Source organism: Zootoca vivipara, chromosome 1, assembly GCF_963506605.1.
Source record: "Zootoca vivipara chromosome 1, rZooViv1.1, whole genome shotgun sequence".
Classification (NCBI taxonomy): Eukaryota; Metazoa; Chordata; class Lepidosauria; order Squamata; family Lacertidae; genus Zootoca; species Zootoca vivipara.
In genome coordinates this window covers 112,721,244-112,736,436 of record NC_083276.1, presented here as the reverse complement: position 1 = coordinate 112,736,436, position 15,193 = coordinate 112,721,244, and the positions used below count along the sequence as shown (strand labels likewise).

Genomic DNA, 15,193 nt, shown 5'->3' with positions numbered 1-15,193 from the left:
TTGGGGGGTGTTGGCATGGCACCTGCGAATCCTTTATACAAAGATGGCTCTAGCAAGTTCAGTTACGCCCATGAAGAGCTATTACAAATTGTGTGTGTGTGTGTGTGTGTGTGTGTGTGTGTGTGTGTGTGTGTGTTGTAATCTCCAGCTGCATTTACAACTGATATAAGAGTAGGAATGTTTCCTGAATAGAAATGTAGTGTTTGCAAGAGAGGGAGCTGCTCTCTTCATCACTTTCCCTTCATTACAGGCCAATAAGATCAAATTGTGAAACAAAGCTGTGCTTCTTAGAGAGAAACGGAGCAAATGAGAAGTGTGTCTTGAAATCCTGTCTTTACATGAAACTACTGGGAGAAGGGACATGGGTGGTGCTGTGGGTTAAACCACAGAGCCTAGGGCTTGCCGATCAGAAGGTCGGCGGTTCGAATCCCTGCGACGGGGTGAGCTCCCGTTGCTCGGTCCCAGCTCCTGCCAACCTAGCAGTTTGAAAGCACGTCAAAGTGCAAGTAGATAAATAGGTATCGCTTCGGTGGGAAGGTAAATGGTGTTTCCATGCGCTGCTCTGGTTCGCCAGAAGCGGCTTTGTCATGCTGGCCACATGACCTGGAAGCTGTACGCTGGCTCCCTTGGCCAATAACGCGAGATGAGTGCCGCAACCCCAGAGTCGGTCACAACTGGACCTAATGGTCAGGGGTCCCTTTACCTTTACCTTTACTGGGAGAAGATGGCAATACAAAGCAAGACAAATAGAAACCAAAGCATGCTAAGTGCTTCTTCCATCACCCTGGAGCTTCTTTCCCTTTGTCCAGTGTTGCTTTCCCTCACTCCCACTCTTTCAAGCAACTATCCTTGCACTAATTTATGCCGCTGTTCTGTGAACAGTTAATAGTGATGAGATGTTGCCATATTTCCACTTGGTGCGAGCAAATCTTTACTTTCCTATCAAAAAACCCAAACAAACCATGCATTGGAGTACATGTTATTAAAATGAGTGTGTAGCTAATATGCTAATGCGTCTTCATAATGTTTCATTGAAGTATATCACATCCATTTTAACAGATGTAGCTGTTGGGGCTCCACAGGAAAACGATTTGGAGGGCGCAATTTACATATACAATGGCAGGAAAGATGGGATATCACCAACCTTCTCACAGGTAGGTCTGTTTTAGCCACTACTGTGACAGTTTTAGCAGAGATGCTGTCATCATAGCGAGCAGGGCATTGAACAGAACATAGAAGTGACACCGTCTCTGCCTAGAAGGCTTACAATTTTTGGGGCAATGCTTTTGCCAGCAACCCAAGAGGCCACTGGAATAGAATACGAAATGAGAAACAGATGGGGGTGGGAAAGGGAAGTCACTAGAGGAGGGAAGAGATGGGAAGAAAGGAAATAACTCACTATCACTGCCGCCATTTGTTTGTTAGAAAGTATTTCTTAGGAAGTTAGAAGCTGCTGTTGCTTCAGTCTTCCTCCACAACTTGGTAGATTGTGTAGCAAAAAGACAGAAAGCAAATTGTATGAGTCAGGACTGGAAGTATCTGGGACCTTAATAGAACTCTGGGTGAGTGGTTCCCATGTCTGAGAAATTGGTCCTTCCGAAGGACCAGGTGTGCAGTCTGGGGATGCTTTTGGATCCATCTTTGTCACCAGAGGCCCCAGGTTGCCTCAGTGTCTTGGAACATTTCTTATTAGTTTTATAACATACGGTACATTTTAAACAGGCGATTTCATTTATATATATACAGTCGTCCCTTGGAAGTCGAACGGAATCCGTTCTGGAAGCCCGTTCGACTTCCAAAACGTTTGGAAGCCAAAGCACGGCTTCTGATTGGCTGCAGGAAGCTCCTGAAGCCAACCGGAAGCTGCGGAAGCCCCATCGGACGTTTGGGTTCCAAAGAACTTTCTCAAACTGGAACACTCACTTCCGGGTTAGCGGCGTTCGGATGCCAAAACGTCCGAGTACCAAGGCGTTTGGGATCCAAGGTACGAGTGTGTGTGTGTGTGTGTGTGTGTGTGTGTGTGTATACACACATACATACAGTGGTACCTCGACTTCCGAATGCCTCGACTTCTGAAGATTTTGACTTATGAAGTCGGCAAACCTGGAAGTATTTTCGCCCCGCGCGCGTTCTGCACATGCACAAAGTGCAAAATCGATCTTCACGCATGCGCAGTATGGACGCTTCAACATCCGAAGGTTTTGACTTATGAAGAGCGCTGCGGAACAGATCGCCTTCATAAGTCAAGGTACCACTGTGTGTGTGTGTGTGTGTGTGTGTGTGTGTGTGTGTGTGTGTGTATATATATATATATATATATATATATATATATATATATATATATTCAACATGTTTTTAAATTCTGGCTAGTATTGATTCATTTTAATATATTTTTTATGTAAGCTGCTTAGAGCTTTTTATGATTAAGCAGCAGGCAGATTCAACCCAAGATGTTGCCTGGTCCAGCAGTCCTCTTAATGGGGCCCCACTGAAAGCAGCACATCATGCCAGGCCTTGCTGCAGTGTTGTAAGGTTAATGCTAGCACTAAGCCACAGGAGAAGCACCATTCCCAGTGAGGCACGTGAAAAACCCTCCAGCTCCCATCAGCCACAGCGAGTAAGGAATGTTGCCAGGAATGATAGAATGTTGAGACTTGAACAGCATCTTGTTGGCAAAGTTGATTTAACTTACAGTGGTACCTCGATTAAGGAACAGTCCTGCATACGAACGCTTGGGGTTATGAACTCCACAAACCCGGAAGTAGGTGTTCCGGGTTACGAACTTTGCCCCGGGATACGAACGCAATCCGCTTCCAGGACCGCAGGAGGCCCATGTAGGGAATGTGCGCCTCGGGTTAAGAACGCTTCGGGTTAAGAACGGACTTCCGGAATGAATTAAGTTCGTAACCCGAGGTACCACTGTACTTTCAGTTGTTGGTTAACAGCAGTCACTAATGGTACTTAAAGGGGGGGGAGTATTCCTCCAAAACCTTTTTTAGATATACTAAAAATATCAGGCTTTTTAATTTTTAGAGGATACAAGGACATCAGATCAGCAACAGTTTACGAATGTTTGGTCAGTCTATATCTGGGAGAATTGATGTAGACAACAATGGGTATTCAGGTGAGTCGAGCATTTTGCTTTGCTTTTGTTTCTTTAAAGCTTTGCTTTATTTCATACCCACCCTTCTTTAAAACATCCTTGAAAGCAGGATGCAAACTAATAAAGCAAGACAAGGGAAAAAACCCAACAACCCACAGAACATAAAATCTGTCCGTAAAAAGATTAGTAAAACGAAACAACAACAGAGCCAGTGAAGGTTACAAAAGAATCAGAATGCCTGAAAGTGAATTAATTTCAGTTCCCAACTATCTCACTATCCCTAAAATTGTGGGAATATTCTGTTTCATGCTGCATGCTGCCTATGAATGATTTCCTCTCCCATTGCCCACTGTTGACAGCATTTAATTTGTTTAAAGATAGCAGCAACTTGTCAGATGAGAAGGCTATTACATGTGCAGTCCTATACATTTCTGCTCAGAAGTGAACTCTGTTTAATGGGATTTAGTCCCAGGGAAATGAGTACTGGATTGCAACCTAGTACCGTTACCCTGAGTAATTCTTGCTCAGGAACATGCCCTGTTAAACTTGGCAGAACTTACTGGTACTTCTGAGCAGCCATGCTCAAACTAGGCTGCTTATCATAACAGATTTGTGTTTTTTTAAAAAAATGTTTTCAGAAAAGGAAAACACAGAAGAACAAGGAGGTTAGCCTCTCAGTTTTTAAATGTAATTAATTTTTTTCTTTATTAAATTTCTTTCCCACCCTGTCTCTAAAAAGGCTTGAGGTATAAAGAATGGAGGTTGTTGTTGTTGTTGTTTAGTCGTTTAGTCGTGTCCGACTCTTTGTGACCCCATGGACCACAGCACGCCAGGCACTCCTGTCTTCCACTGTCTCCTGCAGTTTGGTCAAACTCATGTTCGTAGCTTCGAGAACACTGTCCAACTATCTCGTCCTCTGTCGTTCCCTTCTCCTAGTGCCCTCAATCATGGTCTTTTCCAAGGAAGGGTCTTTTCCAAGGAAAAGTCCTTGGAAAAGAATGAAGATTGAGCAGCTGCTTAACTATATGGTGTTATGCAATGACTGTGGAATTACTTTAATGCCAGGAATAAAAGCAACACAGCTCCATCTCGATGCCTCTGTTTAGGAAGTTCCGATAATATATATTGACTTAATGTATCGTCGTATCCCCTCTCATTAATAATGTGCAAATAGTGGTTTAATGCAGTCCAGAGGTGAATAAGCAATAAGGGGGTTGTGCTTGAGAGAAAGTTTTCTGGTGACTAATGATCATCTTCAATCTGTGGGGGGACTTTTTTTTTCGCCAACAGATGTTGCAGTTGGCGCTTTCCTGTCAGACTCTGCTGTACTGCTGAGGTGAGTCCAACACACACACACACACACACACACACACACACACACACACACCACATACCATAATTAGAGACAACTGGACATAATGGTGAATTATGAGATGCAATTAAATAAATTTGCCAGGTGCTGCTGACCTCATCAAGCTCTTCATTAAGCTCTGAACTTGGTCATTAAGCTCTGGAATGTGACACCAGAATGGGAGTTCTGTAGGACACTGGAATCGCACAATGTGTCAACATCTCTAAGAAATGATGTGAGCGGCAAACATCTCTGAATCTTGTGCCAAATAATATTTTACAGTCACAGGCTTGGCTCCTAAGTCAATCAAAGTTAGGTTTTGTTTTCTCAAAACTTGGACTGTGGAAATGATAAAGCAGCATGCACAAAATTATAAGCATCATAAAATTACAAATTGTGACTATGAATTCTTCTTGCTTTTCAGGACAAGGGCAGTCGTCATTGTTGAAGCATCCTTAAAACATCCTCCCTCAGTAAATCAAACTAAACTGGACTGTGTGTTAAATGGACAGCCAGCTGTTTGTGTGCACCTGACACTTTGTTTTAGCTATAATGGCCGAACTGTTCCAGGTTACATAGGTAAGCTATTAGCTAAATTCTGCACCATTATTTCTCAGCGTACCTTATTGATGGTGTATGTGCCTCAATTGCTCTGTTCTTTTTCTGCTTCTCCTTTTCTTTTAAATGGCTTACTGCTGATGGTTAAATGGAACTTAATTACCTACTAATCCACCAAATTGAAGCCAATTGGTATCCATTATTATTTTTGGCACTGAATGAAGCGTTCCAGATAGGAGAAAGCATCGCATGATAGCTGTACTGCATAGCTCAATAGTAGACAGGATCAAAAATGGTTGATGAAAATATTGGAATATGCAGAGATGGCAAAAATTGACAGCACTGGTAAAAGATACAAATTTAGAATCTTTTAAAGAAGACTGGAAACCATTTCTAGTCTGTATTAAAAGTTATTTTTTCATATGAGAAGACCACAGTGGGGTTTGAAGTGTAAGAAAACAGCAGAATATATTAAGAAACATGTTAGAGAGGATGAAATTAGATAATTTTACCCTGTGGAATGCCATCCCATGAAATAAACAACTGACTTTTAGAAGTCATCTGAAGGTAGCCCTTTTTATGGAAGTTTTTAATGTTTGAGGTTTTATTGTGTTTTTAATATTCTGTTGGGAGCTGCTCAGAGTGGCTGGGGCAACCCAGTCAGATAGGTGGCACAGAAATAATAATAATAATAATAATAATAATAATAATAATAATAATAATACAATTGTATGTAATTTGGGTTATAAATGTTGATGAGTGGGAAGTCACTAGTTTTGCTGAATTGGAATATAATTGTTGAGTAACAAATATAATTTTCTACATTGTAAATACAATAAAATTATAACACACACACACGAGATAGTTAAAAACAGGATCTAATTTACCTAAGTAGCTGTTTAATTTCCAAAGTAAATGCTCATATTATTTGGTACATTAGTAATTAGTATACCATGAAACAAAACAGATGCTTCTCAGAAGTTTTACTACATGGTATTAAGAGATTGTGGATTTCTGGATTAACCCTTTAGACTAAGTGTAGCCAAATTGGTGCTTTTCAGTTGTTGCTGGACTCCAACTTTCATCCCACTCCCCCTGACAATTGGCCATGTTGTCTGCAGATGATGCGAACTGAAGTTCTACAAATATCTGGAGGTCACCACACTGACTGCGCCTCCTGCAGACTTTATCAGAATTAAACAGAATGTCTTTATTCTGATAATCAGCTAATCCCTGTTGCATTATACAGGGTATAATGTGTAGCTAAGGTTGCCAAGGCTCAGATTGGGTTCAAGCCCAATGGGAGAGGACCCAGCATTATGATGCTTACTGTAGAGGCAGAAGATGGCATCTAGTAGGTTGAGAGAAGACCATAGCTATTCCTGATGATCATAGAGGGTGGAGTGAATAGCAGAAGCTCTCCAGGCAACAGCAAAGTGGCTAGATCAGGCATCCGCAAAAGGCGGCCCTCCATATGTTTTGGCCTACAACTCCCATGATCCCTAGCTAAGAGGACCAGTGGTCAGGGATGATGGGAATTGTAGTCCAAAACATCTGGAGGGCCTAAGTTTGGGGATGCCTGGGCTAGACCAACAATATGGTGAAAAAATCACTAGAATATGGTGGGCGCAGTATCTGTGATACAAAAGAAAGAATTGGGGGGGTTTCCCCATCAACTCATTCATAAGAACACACAATTGATTTTTTTTAAGTGTGCAAATGATACTGCTGATGTACTGAAGGTATGAAAGAAAGTTCTGCAATACTTTTTAGAATGATTTGAAAATGATGTTTCTGAAAGTCTGCCTGGCATTCTAAAGCATTCGCCATCAGTTTAATAAATATGAAAAGCCTCTGAAGTTACTTTCCAAACCCTTCCTCTTAACGTTGTCCTTTCACTCCTCTCTTTCACTTTTTTACAGTATTGCTTTATAATCTAAGCCTGGATGTTCGCAGGAGGTCAGATACTGCAGCAAGGTTTTATTTTTCCTCTAATGGTACATCTGAAACGACTTCTGGAAGCATCAGCATCTACAACAGCAACAATGTTACTTGCACAATTCACCAAGCATTCATGAGGGTAACGTGTGTTTCTTTCTCTCTCTCTCAAATAGAATTGTTGACGTGAAATAATTGCACCAGGATGTGAGCAATGATGGGAGAAGGATTGCCAAAAATGGCTTGTTCTGTTTCTTTGATGAGCAGGAAATGAGCAGAATAGCCCGTCTCTGAAATGGATAGCCTTACCCTTCATGAATTTGGCCAATTCCTTTTTAAAAGCTACCCAAGCTGGTGATTATCAAAAGATGCAAAGGTAGCCATCAACTTGGAAATCTTCAAGAGGGGATTCTAAACCTTTGAACCACCTGTCTTGTACAAATGCTTGTGCCATCCCTACTTCTGACGCAATGCCCTTCTCCGTTTTGAAACATTAATACTGAAAGTGTCTCCGCCTTCTGTGACCTTTGAACTTAAGTCATCCAAGTTAAATAAATCTTCAGCGTCTGTCGAGCATAATCCTTGCATATTCAGTATTTGAGTAAATAATAATTAATAGCTAATTGGCATAATGGAAAGTAATGTAGGGCAGATGTAGGAAAACCCTTGTGGAAAATTATATGAATTGGATAGCATACAAATTGGTGGAAGCTTTCTTGCAGATCAGAATTAAGAGCAGGAGACGTGGGAGGGCAATCAGTGTCTGCCCATTTCACCCATCCAGGGAATAATTTAATCATCTTCTCTATTGTAATGTTCAGTGTTTCAAGCAAGGTAGCTTGCTTGGGGACTGAACTTTGATCGAGAGCCTTACTACACAGTGTGGTCTGGCATTAAAAATTGTATATCTTTCAAAGGCATACAAGAGAAACAGAGTAGACTCAATCCCAATTTACTTATTCCAGTGCAGTGCTGGGATTTTAAGCAGAGGTCTTTTTCCTGGCAGACTTTGAGCTTGCAGCACCATCCTCAGAAGAAAGTTCCATGGAACTTGCACCCTAATAAGCGAATTTGTTTGCAGCCTTAAGCAGAAAAGAGAAAAGGTTGCATCATCAACTATGTGTGAGTGTAGTCCTACTCATCCTTTTTGTGACTGCCAATATGTGGCCCCACTTTGGAGGATTAGCCAAAGTGGAATGTGGTCCCCAGGCTTTTTAAAGGTTTCACACCTCTGGTCCAGCTTTGTAGCTGTTTCCTGGCCACTTCTATGAATGAATTAATGGTATGTTCATTGTAGTCACAGACCAATGAAACGTCTCTAAATGCATCATTAGAATGTTATGAAGAAAGGCAACATTGGAAGCACCTTTGAGTTTGACTTTGCCAGGCATAGTCAAACTCGGCCCTCCAGATGTTTTGGGACTACAACTCCCATCATCCCTAGCTAACAGGACCAGTGGTCAGGGATGATGGGAATTGTAGTCTCAAAACACCTGGAGGGCCGAGTTTGACTATGCCTGATTTAAGCAATGTAACAAGCTTTAGATCAGGCATCCCCAAACTGCGGCCCTCCAGATGTTTTGGCCTACAACTCCCATGATCCCTAGCTAACAGGACCAGTGGTCAGGGAAGATGGGAATTCTAGTCCAAAACATTTGGAGGGCCGAAGTTTGGGGATGCCTGCTTTAGATGGTAGCTCAAAATAAAATACAAGATAACTTTTCTTTTTCAAGGAACAAAGGAAGTTCCAACATGTAAGATTTTAGAGAGAAAGAGAAAGCAGCTTTTATTTGGCACGTGGGATGATCTTGTGGCATTCATCCAGCAGTGGGCAGCATGGTGGCGATGCAAAGCCACTGTCTTGACACTAGTGTCACTCCAGATTCCCTGGACGGCACTGGGACAGAGCAGGGGTAACAATGTAGTCAGGTCTGCATGGACGCACTAGCGTAGCCAGTCCACGCAGCCTTGCTATTCCCTCCCTGCAGATATGACCTCACTGCTGCCCTGCTCTGTCCACGTACGCTGAGCGATGGCAATGCTGGGAGGATGACTCCACCCCACCGTACTGGCTGCTACTGGATCTTTGCATGTTGCACCATGTGGCCTTTCACATACTATTTCCCTTCATGTAGCGATCTAAGGTAGGCGGGGTTTTCTTTACATGCACACGTGTGTGTTTTTATGTTGTTAACTCATTAGGTTTCCAATTTCCGTAGAAAAATGTGAGGGATATCTTGACTCCTATACAAGTTGAAGCCACCTACCACCTTGGAGAAAATGTTCTAAAGAATCAAAGTTCAGAGGAACTCCCACCACTCCAGCCAGTTCTTCAACAACGAACTGAGGATGATGTCATACGCAGCAAGGTATTTTTGTGTTTGTGAAAGTAGCATGTTTGCATCTGAAACAATTTTTTTTTTTTGCATACTTATTGCTGGTATTTGCTTTCTCCCCCAACATGCCTCTCTGTAACGTAAAGTTTTCTGGACAACTTAAAATAAGTTGAATTGCAAAATAAGTTTCCAATTGCATTTGTGTATATGTTGTTTTTTTTTCTATGTTTATGTTCCGTATTTATGTATTTTGGGGGCCACTGTAGCAGCTCTTGAGAATTGGAGATGTGGAGTATGAATTTATTAAATAAATGGATGATCCAGATTTAAGCAGCTTGCACTGTGTTGCAATGCTACTTTTAGGACTGCCATCTTCGTTTGTTTGTTTTTTAAAAAAAATGTTTTTATTGAAATATCTTGCAAAGGCAACAAAGGTACATTCAGTATCTTGTTTTTAAATTGTAGCATCCTTCATACAAATCAATTACAATCAGTTTGAGAAACATTTTAGCCTAGAGAGAATGGCTTCAGAAATATTACTTGTGAAACCAGTCCTATGGATTCAGAGCCATGAGAGTATTCTCCTTGCTCTGTACGAAACTTTGAATAGCATTTAATCCATAAGTGTGTGCGCGTGTGCGCAGCCTTCTGCTGCTGTCATAGGTATCCAGATCCTGGCAAATATGTTCATTCCCTGATCTAATTCTAAGTCCTCCAATGCGGAGACTGGAAATGCAGTGTTTAAGAACCTAATAAACCCCTTCAAATTAATAAATGTTTCCCTAGGCAAATACTGTTGTGATGAAAGGTCAGGTGGATTTGTTTCCACACCTCATGAAGCATCTTAGTTAGCATCGCGCCAGTCTGAAAAGACATCCAATGAGAATTTGCCTGCACTACATCAGTCCACTGACAGTATATTATTCGGTGGGAATCGCCAGTGGGGAGATTGCTGTTGCATTCAGACTTATAGTGACCATGATGAAAACAGAAGATGGGTCTAGATGGGCCTTTTGCAGGCTCTTTCTATGGTCAGTAATGCCATGTGTATGTTGTGTAGGCTGATGTTGTGTTAGGAGTCTTCCAGAGGTATCTGTTGAGGGGTTGCCTAGAAAGAGCTGTTTCCTTTTGGGCCCTATGCTTTGTTGTTGACAGTGGAAGGTACTAACTTGTGTGTAAAGAACGAGAGAGAGGAGTGAGGATCTGCCAGTAAAATACCATTTTTAATTAACAGTCTGAGTTTCAGGGTGAAAAGGGATTTACTTCTGAATATGTATGGATATGGTATTGTATTTGACCCTAAATAATGGTTGTTTTCCTCTTTTATAGTTCATGTTTGCAAGATTTTGCTCTCAAGAAAATTGCTCTGCTAACTTGCAAGTTTCTGGAAAACTTGCATTCCCGAGGTAAGTAAATAGTGATTTCTAGGCAGTAAAAAAGAAAAGAAAAAAAGGCTGGATATGCTTTATTTAATTATTACCAGGCAGAGGGCCTTCTCGGTAGTGGCACCCACCCTGTGGAATGCCCTCCCACTAGAGGTCAAAGAGAACAACAATTACCAGACCTTTAGAAGGCATCTCAAGGCAGCCCTGTTTAGGGAAGCTTTTAATGTTTGATGGATTTCTGTATTTTAGTGTTTTGTTGGAAGCCGCCCAGATGGGCGGGGTATAAATAATAAATTATTATTATTATTATTATTATCATTATTATTACTATTATTATTACGCTTATGTCGCACCTTACTTCCAAGGAGCTCAAAGTGGTATATATATACTTCTCTTTGCATTGCACAATATGTCACATCATGAAAGACTCTTTTCGGCAATTTGTGTTGCAGTGTTCTGTACATTTGTACAGATGAGAACTTTTATGGACATTGATATATCTCCATAAAAATGGGCTCCTGCACTGCTTAGTGTGATATATCTACACACACTATGATTACTAGTGCAAAATCTAGTTCAGCTTTCTCACATTCCCAAATGTGCACCTGGTGATTTTATTATACTGTATGTGCAAATATCATACTCCACACTGGCCATCTTTTTTGTCCTGGTTCCCTTTTCCACCTTTGGTGGCACACTGACAGTGAAGCTAAACACAGCATCTTACACAATAGGAAAGGGAAGAACAATCCATTATTTAATTTGGAACCTTACTGGTGGCGCTGTGGGTTAAACCACTGAGCTTAGGGCTTGCCGATCAGAAGGTCGGCGGTTCGAATCCCCGCGACAGGGTGAGCTCCCGTTCCTCGGTCCCTGCTCCTGCCAACCTAGCAGTTCGAAAGCATGTCAAAGTGCAAGTAGATAAATGGGTACCGCTCCAGCGGAAAGGTAAACGGCATTTCCGTGTGCTGCTCTGGTTCACCAGAAGTGGCTTTGTCATGCTGGCCACATGACCCGGAAGCTGTACGCCGGCTCCCTCGACCAATAACGCGAGATGAGCACCGCAACCCCAGAGTCGGTCACAACTGGACCTAATGGTCAGGGGTCCCTTTACCTTTACCTTACTGTAACCCCAAGATCCAGCCACTGGAATGTTAACAGCTGTGTGTTTCTCCTTAATTTGAAACTTAGCTTCTTACGCGGAGCTTCTACCTTTTGCTGCCTGCCTAAGTGCCAGCTTGTCTCCCCAAGGTGTTCATTGACTAATGTGTTGGTCTCGAGCCAATATATTTGATAAATGTCTATTTCAAGGCAGCTCTTCTGCAAGTCTTAATTAAACTTTAATGTCAAATTGAAGTTTACTTTTTAAATCCTCTTAGGAATCTTGCTTGTTAACGTGATTACGGAACACCAGGAGGAATGCAAGCTAGTCGTGCTCACTCATGTGCAAGAGTCCTGCCTTTATATTAACCTTGACTTGGAGTTTACAAGACAAGAGCTCGTGTGCAGCATAAGGTGGCCATAAAAACAGCATTAAACACAGACACACCTAGCCATGTGCTTTTTTAAAAAAAGTGGAAATGCAAAGAGCAATAAGGCAGTCATTGCTAACAATATGAGACACAGGAATTCCAATCAACACAAAAGCTACAACAGAGATGTTTAGAGTGTGTGTGTAAAAGCACTTGCTAGGTCATCTAGGCTTGCCAAGTGGTAGGGACAATCATGCCCCACACCCCCTTGATCAAACGGAGAATAGTAAAATGCCCACCACCAGGTCATAGGACAACAGAGTCCGTAAAGATGTCTATTTTGCTACACCTTCCCCTTTGGTAGGGAGAGTCAGATGACCAAGGTCCCTCAAGAATACATTACCTTAGGAAAGTTGCCTTTCAGGACCCATGTTTATCCTGCCACCCTTCCAAGGAGTTCAAAATGGCATGTATGGTTGTCTACCCAGCCACCGAAGCAAACTTTATGTGAGACAGCTCAGGGTGAGAGATAGTGCCAGGTCGAGCAAGCCTTATCAGATCTCCTTGGTCCTTCTTCGTGTAAAATTCTGTGGTAATTTTTTTTGTCACCACTTGGCAAAATGACATAAGCCCTGCCCAGGTGCTAGCTGTTCATGTGTAGGGGCTCCAAGGGGTCGGGACATCTGCATGGCCAGGTGTCCTGATTGTGTGAAAGCCCCTGTGTGTGATAAGGAGCTGTTCGGTTGGGCTTTCTTGACAGAGAACACTGCAGTGACACACAGCTGTTGAAAAGAGGACATGACATTGGAGAACAGGGCTAAATGTGTGGGCGACAGACAGCTAAGGTGTCCTGGAGGGAGAACTACCGTATATGATGGCAGGAAGAACCGGCAAAAGTTATCAAATCACATTTTTGTTCAGAGCAGGTGCTTTCTGAACCCACAGGCCTAAACATCCTGAAGTAGCCTTGTGTAGCAGATTTATTTTGGAAGAGTTGGTTTACTCTCCTAGGAGAAAATAGCAGTTCCTCCAGTGAAGTTATTTCCCAGATGTGAGATTATAATCTCCTCCAGATGATGCTAGACTCCAACTCCCAGCATTCCCCAGCCAGCATGGCCAAAGGTCAAGGATTGATGGGAGTTGGGATCCCAGTGACACCTGCGGAGGGACATACGCTGCCCATGTATGGTTTGGCACTTTCGAGGAAAGCCTGAGCATTTCTCTTGTACTTGAGTAACATTTGAAAATAGGTCAAAAGCAATATTTTCCTTTCCAACAGGCCTCATGAAAAGAAGCCCTACCTTGTAGTGGGAAGTACGAGGGTACTGATGTTGAATGTTACCTTGTACAATGCTGGCGATGATGCCTACACAACTGCCCTCCATATCCAGCTCCCCAAAGGGCTTTATTTCACCAAAATTCTACAGCAGGTAAGAAAGGTCAGTTTTCATCAGAAAAATAACAAACCATCCCAGCACCAGTCTCTAGCCAGACTTGAGTGACCAATGGAATCTTTTTTACAAAAATGTAATGATATCCAATTGCAGCTCTCCATGGCCTTGTTACGTTGGTCCCCCAGAACGTTTTTTTTTTAAAAAAAATATATGTACTTTTGCAAAACATCCATATTCTTTGGTCAGCTGCTTCTTGTACATTGTTACCACAGGAGGAAGCCCAAATACTTTGTGAAGTGTCGGAAACAGAAAGTCATGCGGTGAGACTCGACTGCAGTGTGGGGCATTTATATGTAGATCACCTGTCAAAGGTAAAATTAAATATCAACTTTTTTTAAAAAAAAATTTCTTTGGCATCATTTACATTGGGGTGGGGAATTTATGACCCTCCAGATGAAGTTGGACTAGAACTCCCATTATATCCCTGACTGGCTATGCTGACTGGAGCTGATAGGAGTCCAAAAGATCTGAAGAACCACAGGTTCCCCACTCCTAACTTACACCAAAGAACACACCTTGTGTCCTATGGCAATTGAATAGACTCATGCATGTGTTTTTCTTAACTGCCCTTTTGAGGGTTAACAAATAGCCTTGCAGTTAGGATCTGTGTCAGCACACATTTGAAAATAGAATCGTAGATATGGAACCCCCTGTAATGCAGGAATGCCCAACGTGGGACTTGAATCCACAACCCTGAGATTAAGAGTCTCATGCGCTACCATCTGAGCTATCCCAGAGCTCACACCTCTCTGGAAACAGAGTTCTTTGAAGAACTAAGAACTGTTTACAATGTCAAAATGAAGCATTTATGGATGACAAAGCATGGCAGTCAATAGGATTCTGCCAGCATATGTAGTGCTTTGGGGATTGTTTGCCATGGAGATTCTTAAACTATTTTGGCCTCAGGGCTTCACTCACCCTTGCCCAAACCTCTCCCAGGGCAAAATGCCGGCGGTGGCTGTGATCAGAAGTGGGTGCGGCCACTCCACAACACACTTTTGAAGACATACCACCTGTACGCACTCAGCTCACACACATTACATGGGCATGCACACACAGACATGTGTGGACAGGCACAAACCCCACCCCCAGCATCTCAAATGCATTGTGCTCATCAGCAGTGGAGGAGCTTCATGCTCTGACACCGGGGGCGGGGCTGGTGTCCATTCTGGGGGCGAAGCGTGTTCCAGGGCCGTGATGCGCCTCCCGGGGGCACAGCACGCCTCCTGGAGGGGCGTGGGTCACATTCTGGGGGGTGGGGCGCACCTCCCGGAGGGCCGTTGCGTGCGTTCCAGGGGAGTGGTGTGCCTCCCGTAGGGGCGTGACATGCGTTCCGGGGGCGGGGCGCGTGTTTGGGGGGTGGGGCTGGCGCACGTGATGGCGCCCCTTGGAGCCTGCCGCTCAGGGCGGCCCGCCCCCACTGCCCCTATCTTCCTACGCCCCTGCTCATCAGCAGAAGAGCAGAAGTGGAGTTTTCCTCCTCATCACAGCTGGGTAGAGAAGTTTAAGACAGTAGCCACAAATTTGCCCCCTCACTCTGCACAATTTGCCATCAGCAGTAGTGCTGAACAAAGCACCTCCCCTTCTCAATGCTGT

The 15,193-nt window shown here is 43.0% G+C and overlaps 1 protein-coding gene across 2 annotated transcripts in view; it reads left to right on the top strand.

Annotated features, from left to right (window-relative positions):
* ITGA4 (integrin subunit alpha 4) overlaps positions 1-15,193 on the top strand; it is a 53,340-nt gene that overhangs the window by 24,469 nt on the left and 13,678 nt on the right. The window contains exons 11-19 of one of the 2 annotated variants that reach the window (XM_035133765.2): positions 1,060-1,154; positions 3,034-3,124; positions 4,394-4,439; positions 4,879-5,033; positions 6,935-7,092; positions 9,170-9,319; positions 10,616-10,692; positions 13,423-13,573; positions 13,810-13,908. In XM_035133765.2, the coding sequence (XP_034989656.2) occupies positions 1,060-1,154; positions 3,034-3,124; positions 4,394-4,439; positions 4,879-5,033; positions 6,935-7,092; positions 9,170-9,319; positions 10,616-10,692; positions 13,423-13,573; positions 13,810-13,908 (1,022 nt within the window). Of the gene's footprint in view, positions 1-1,059; positions 1,155-3,033; positions 3,125-4,393; positions 4,440-4,878; positions 5,034-6,934; positions 7,093-9,169; positions 9,320-10,615; positions 10,693-13,422; positions 13,583-13,809; positions 13,909-15,193 lie in introns of both variants that reach the window. The other variant, XM_035133756.2, reaches the window with a different exon arrangement.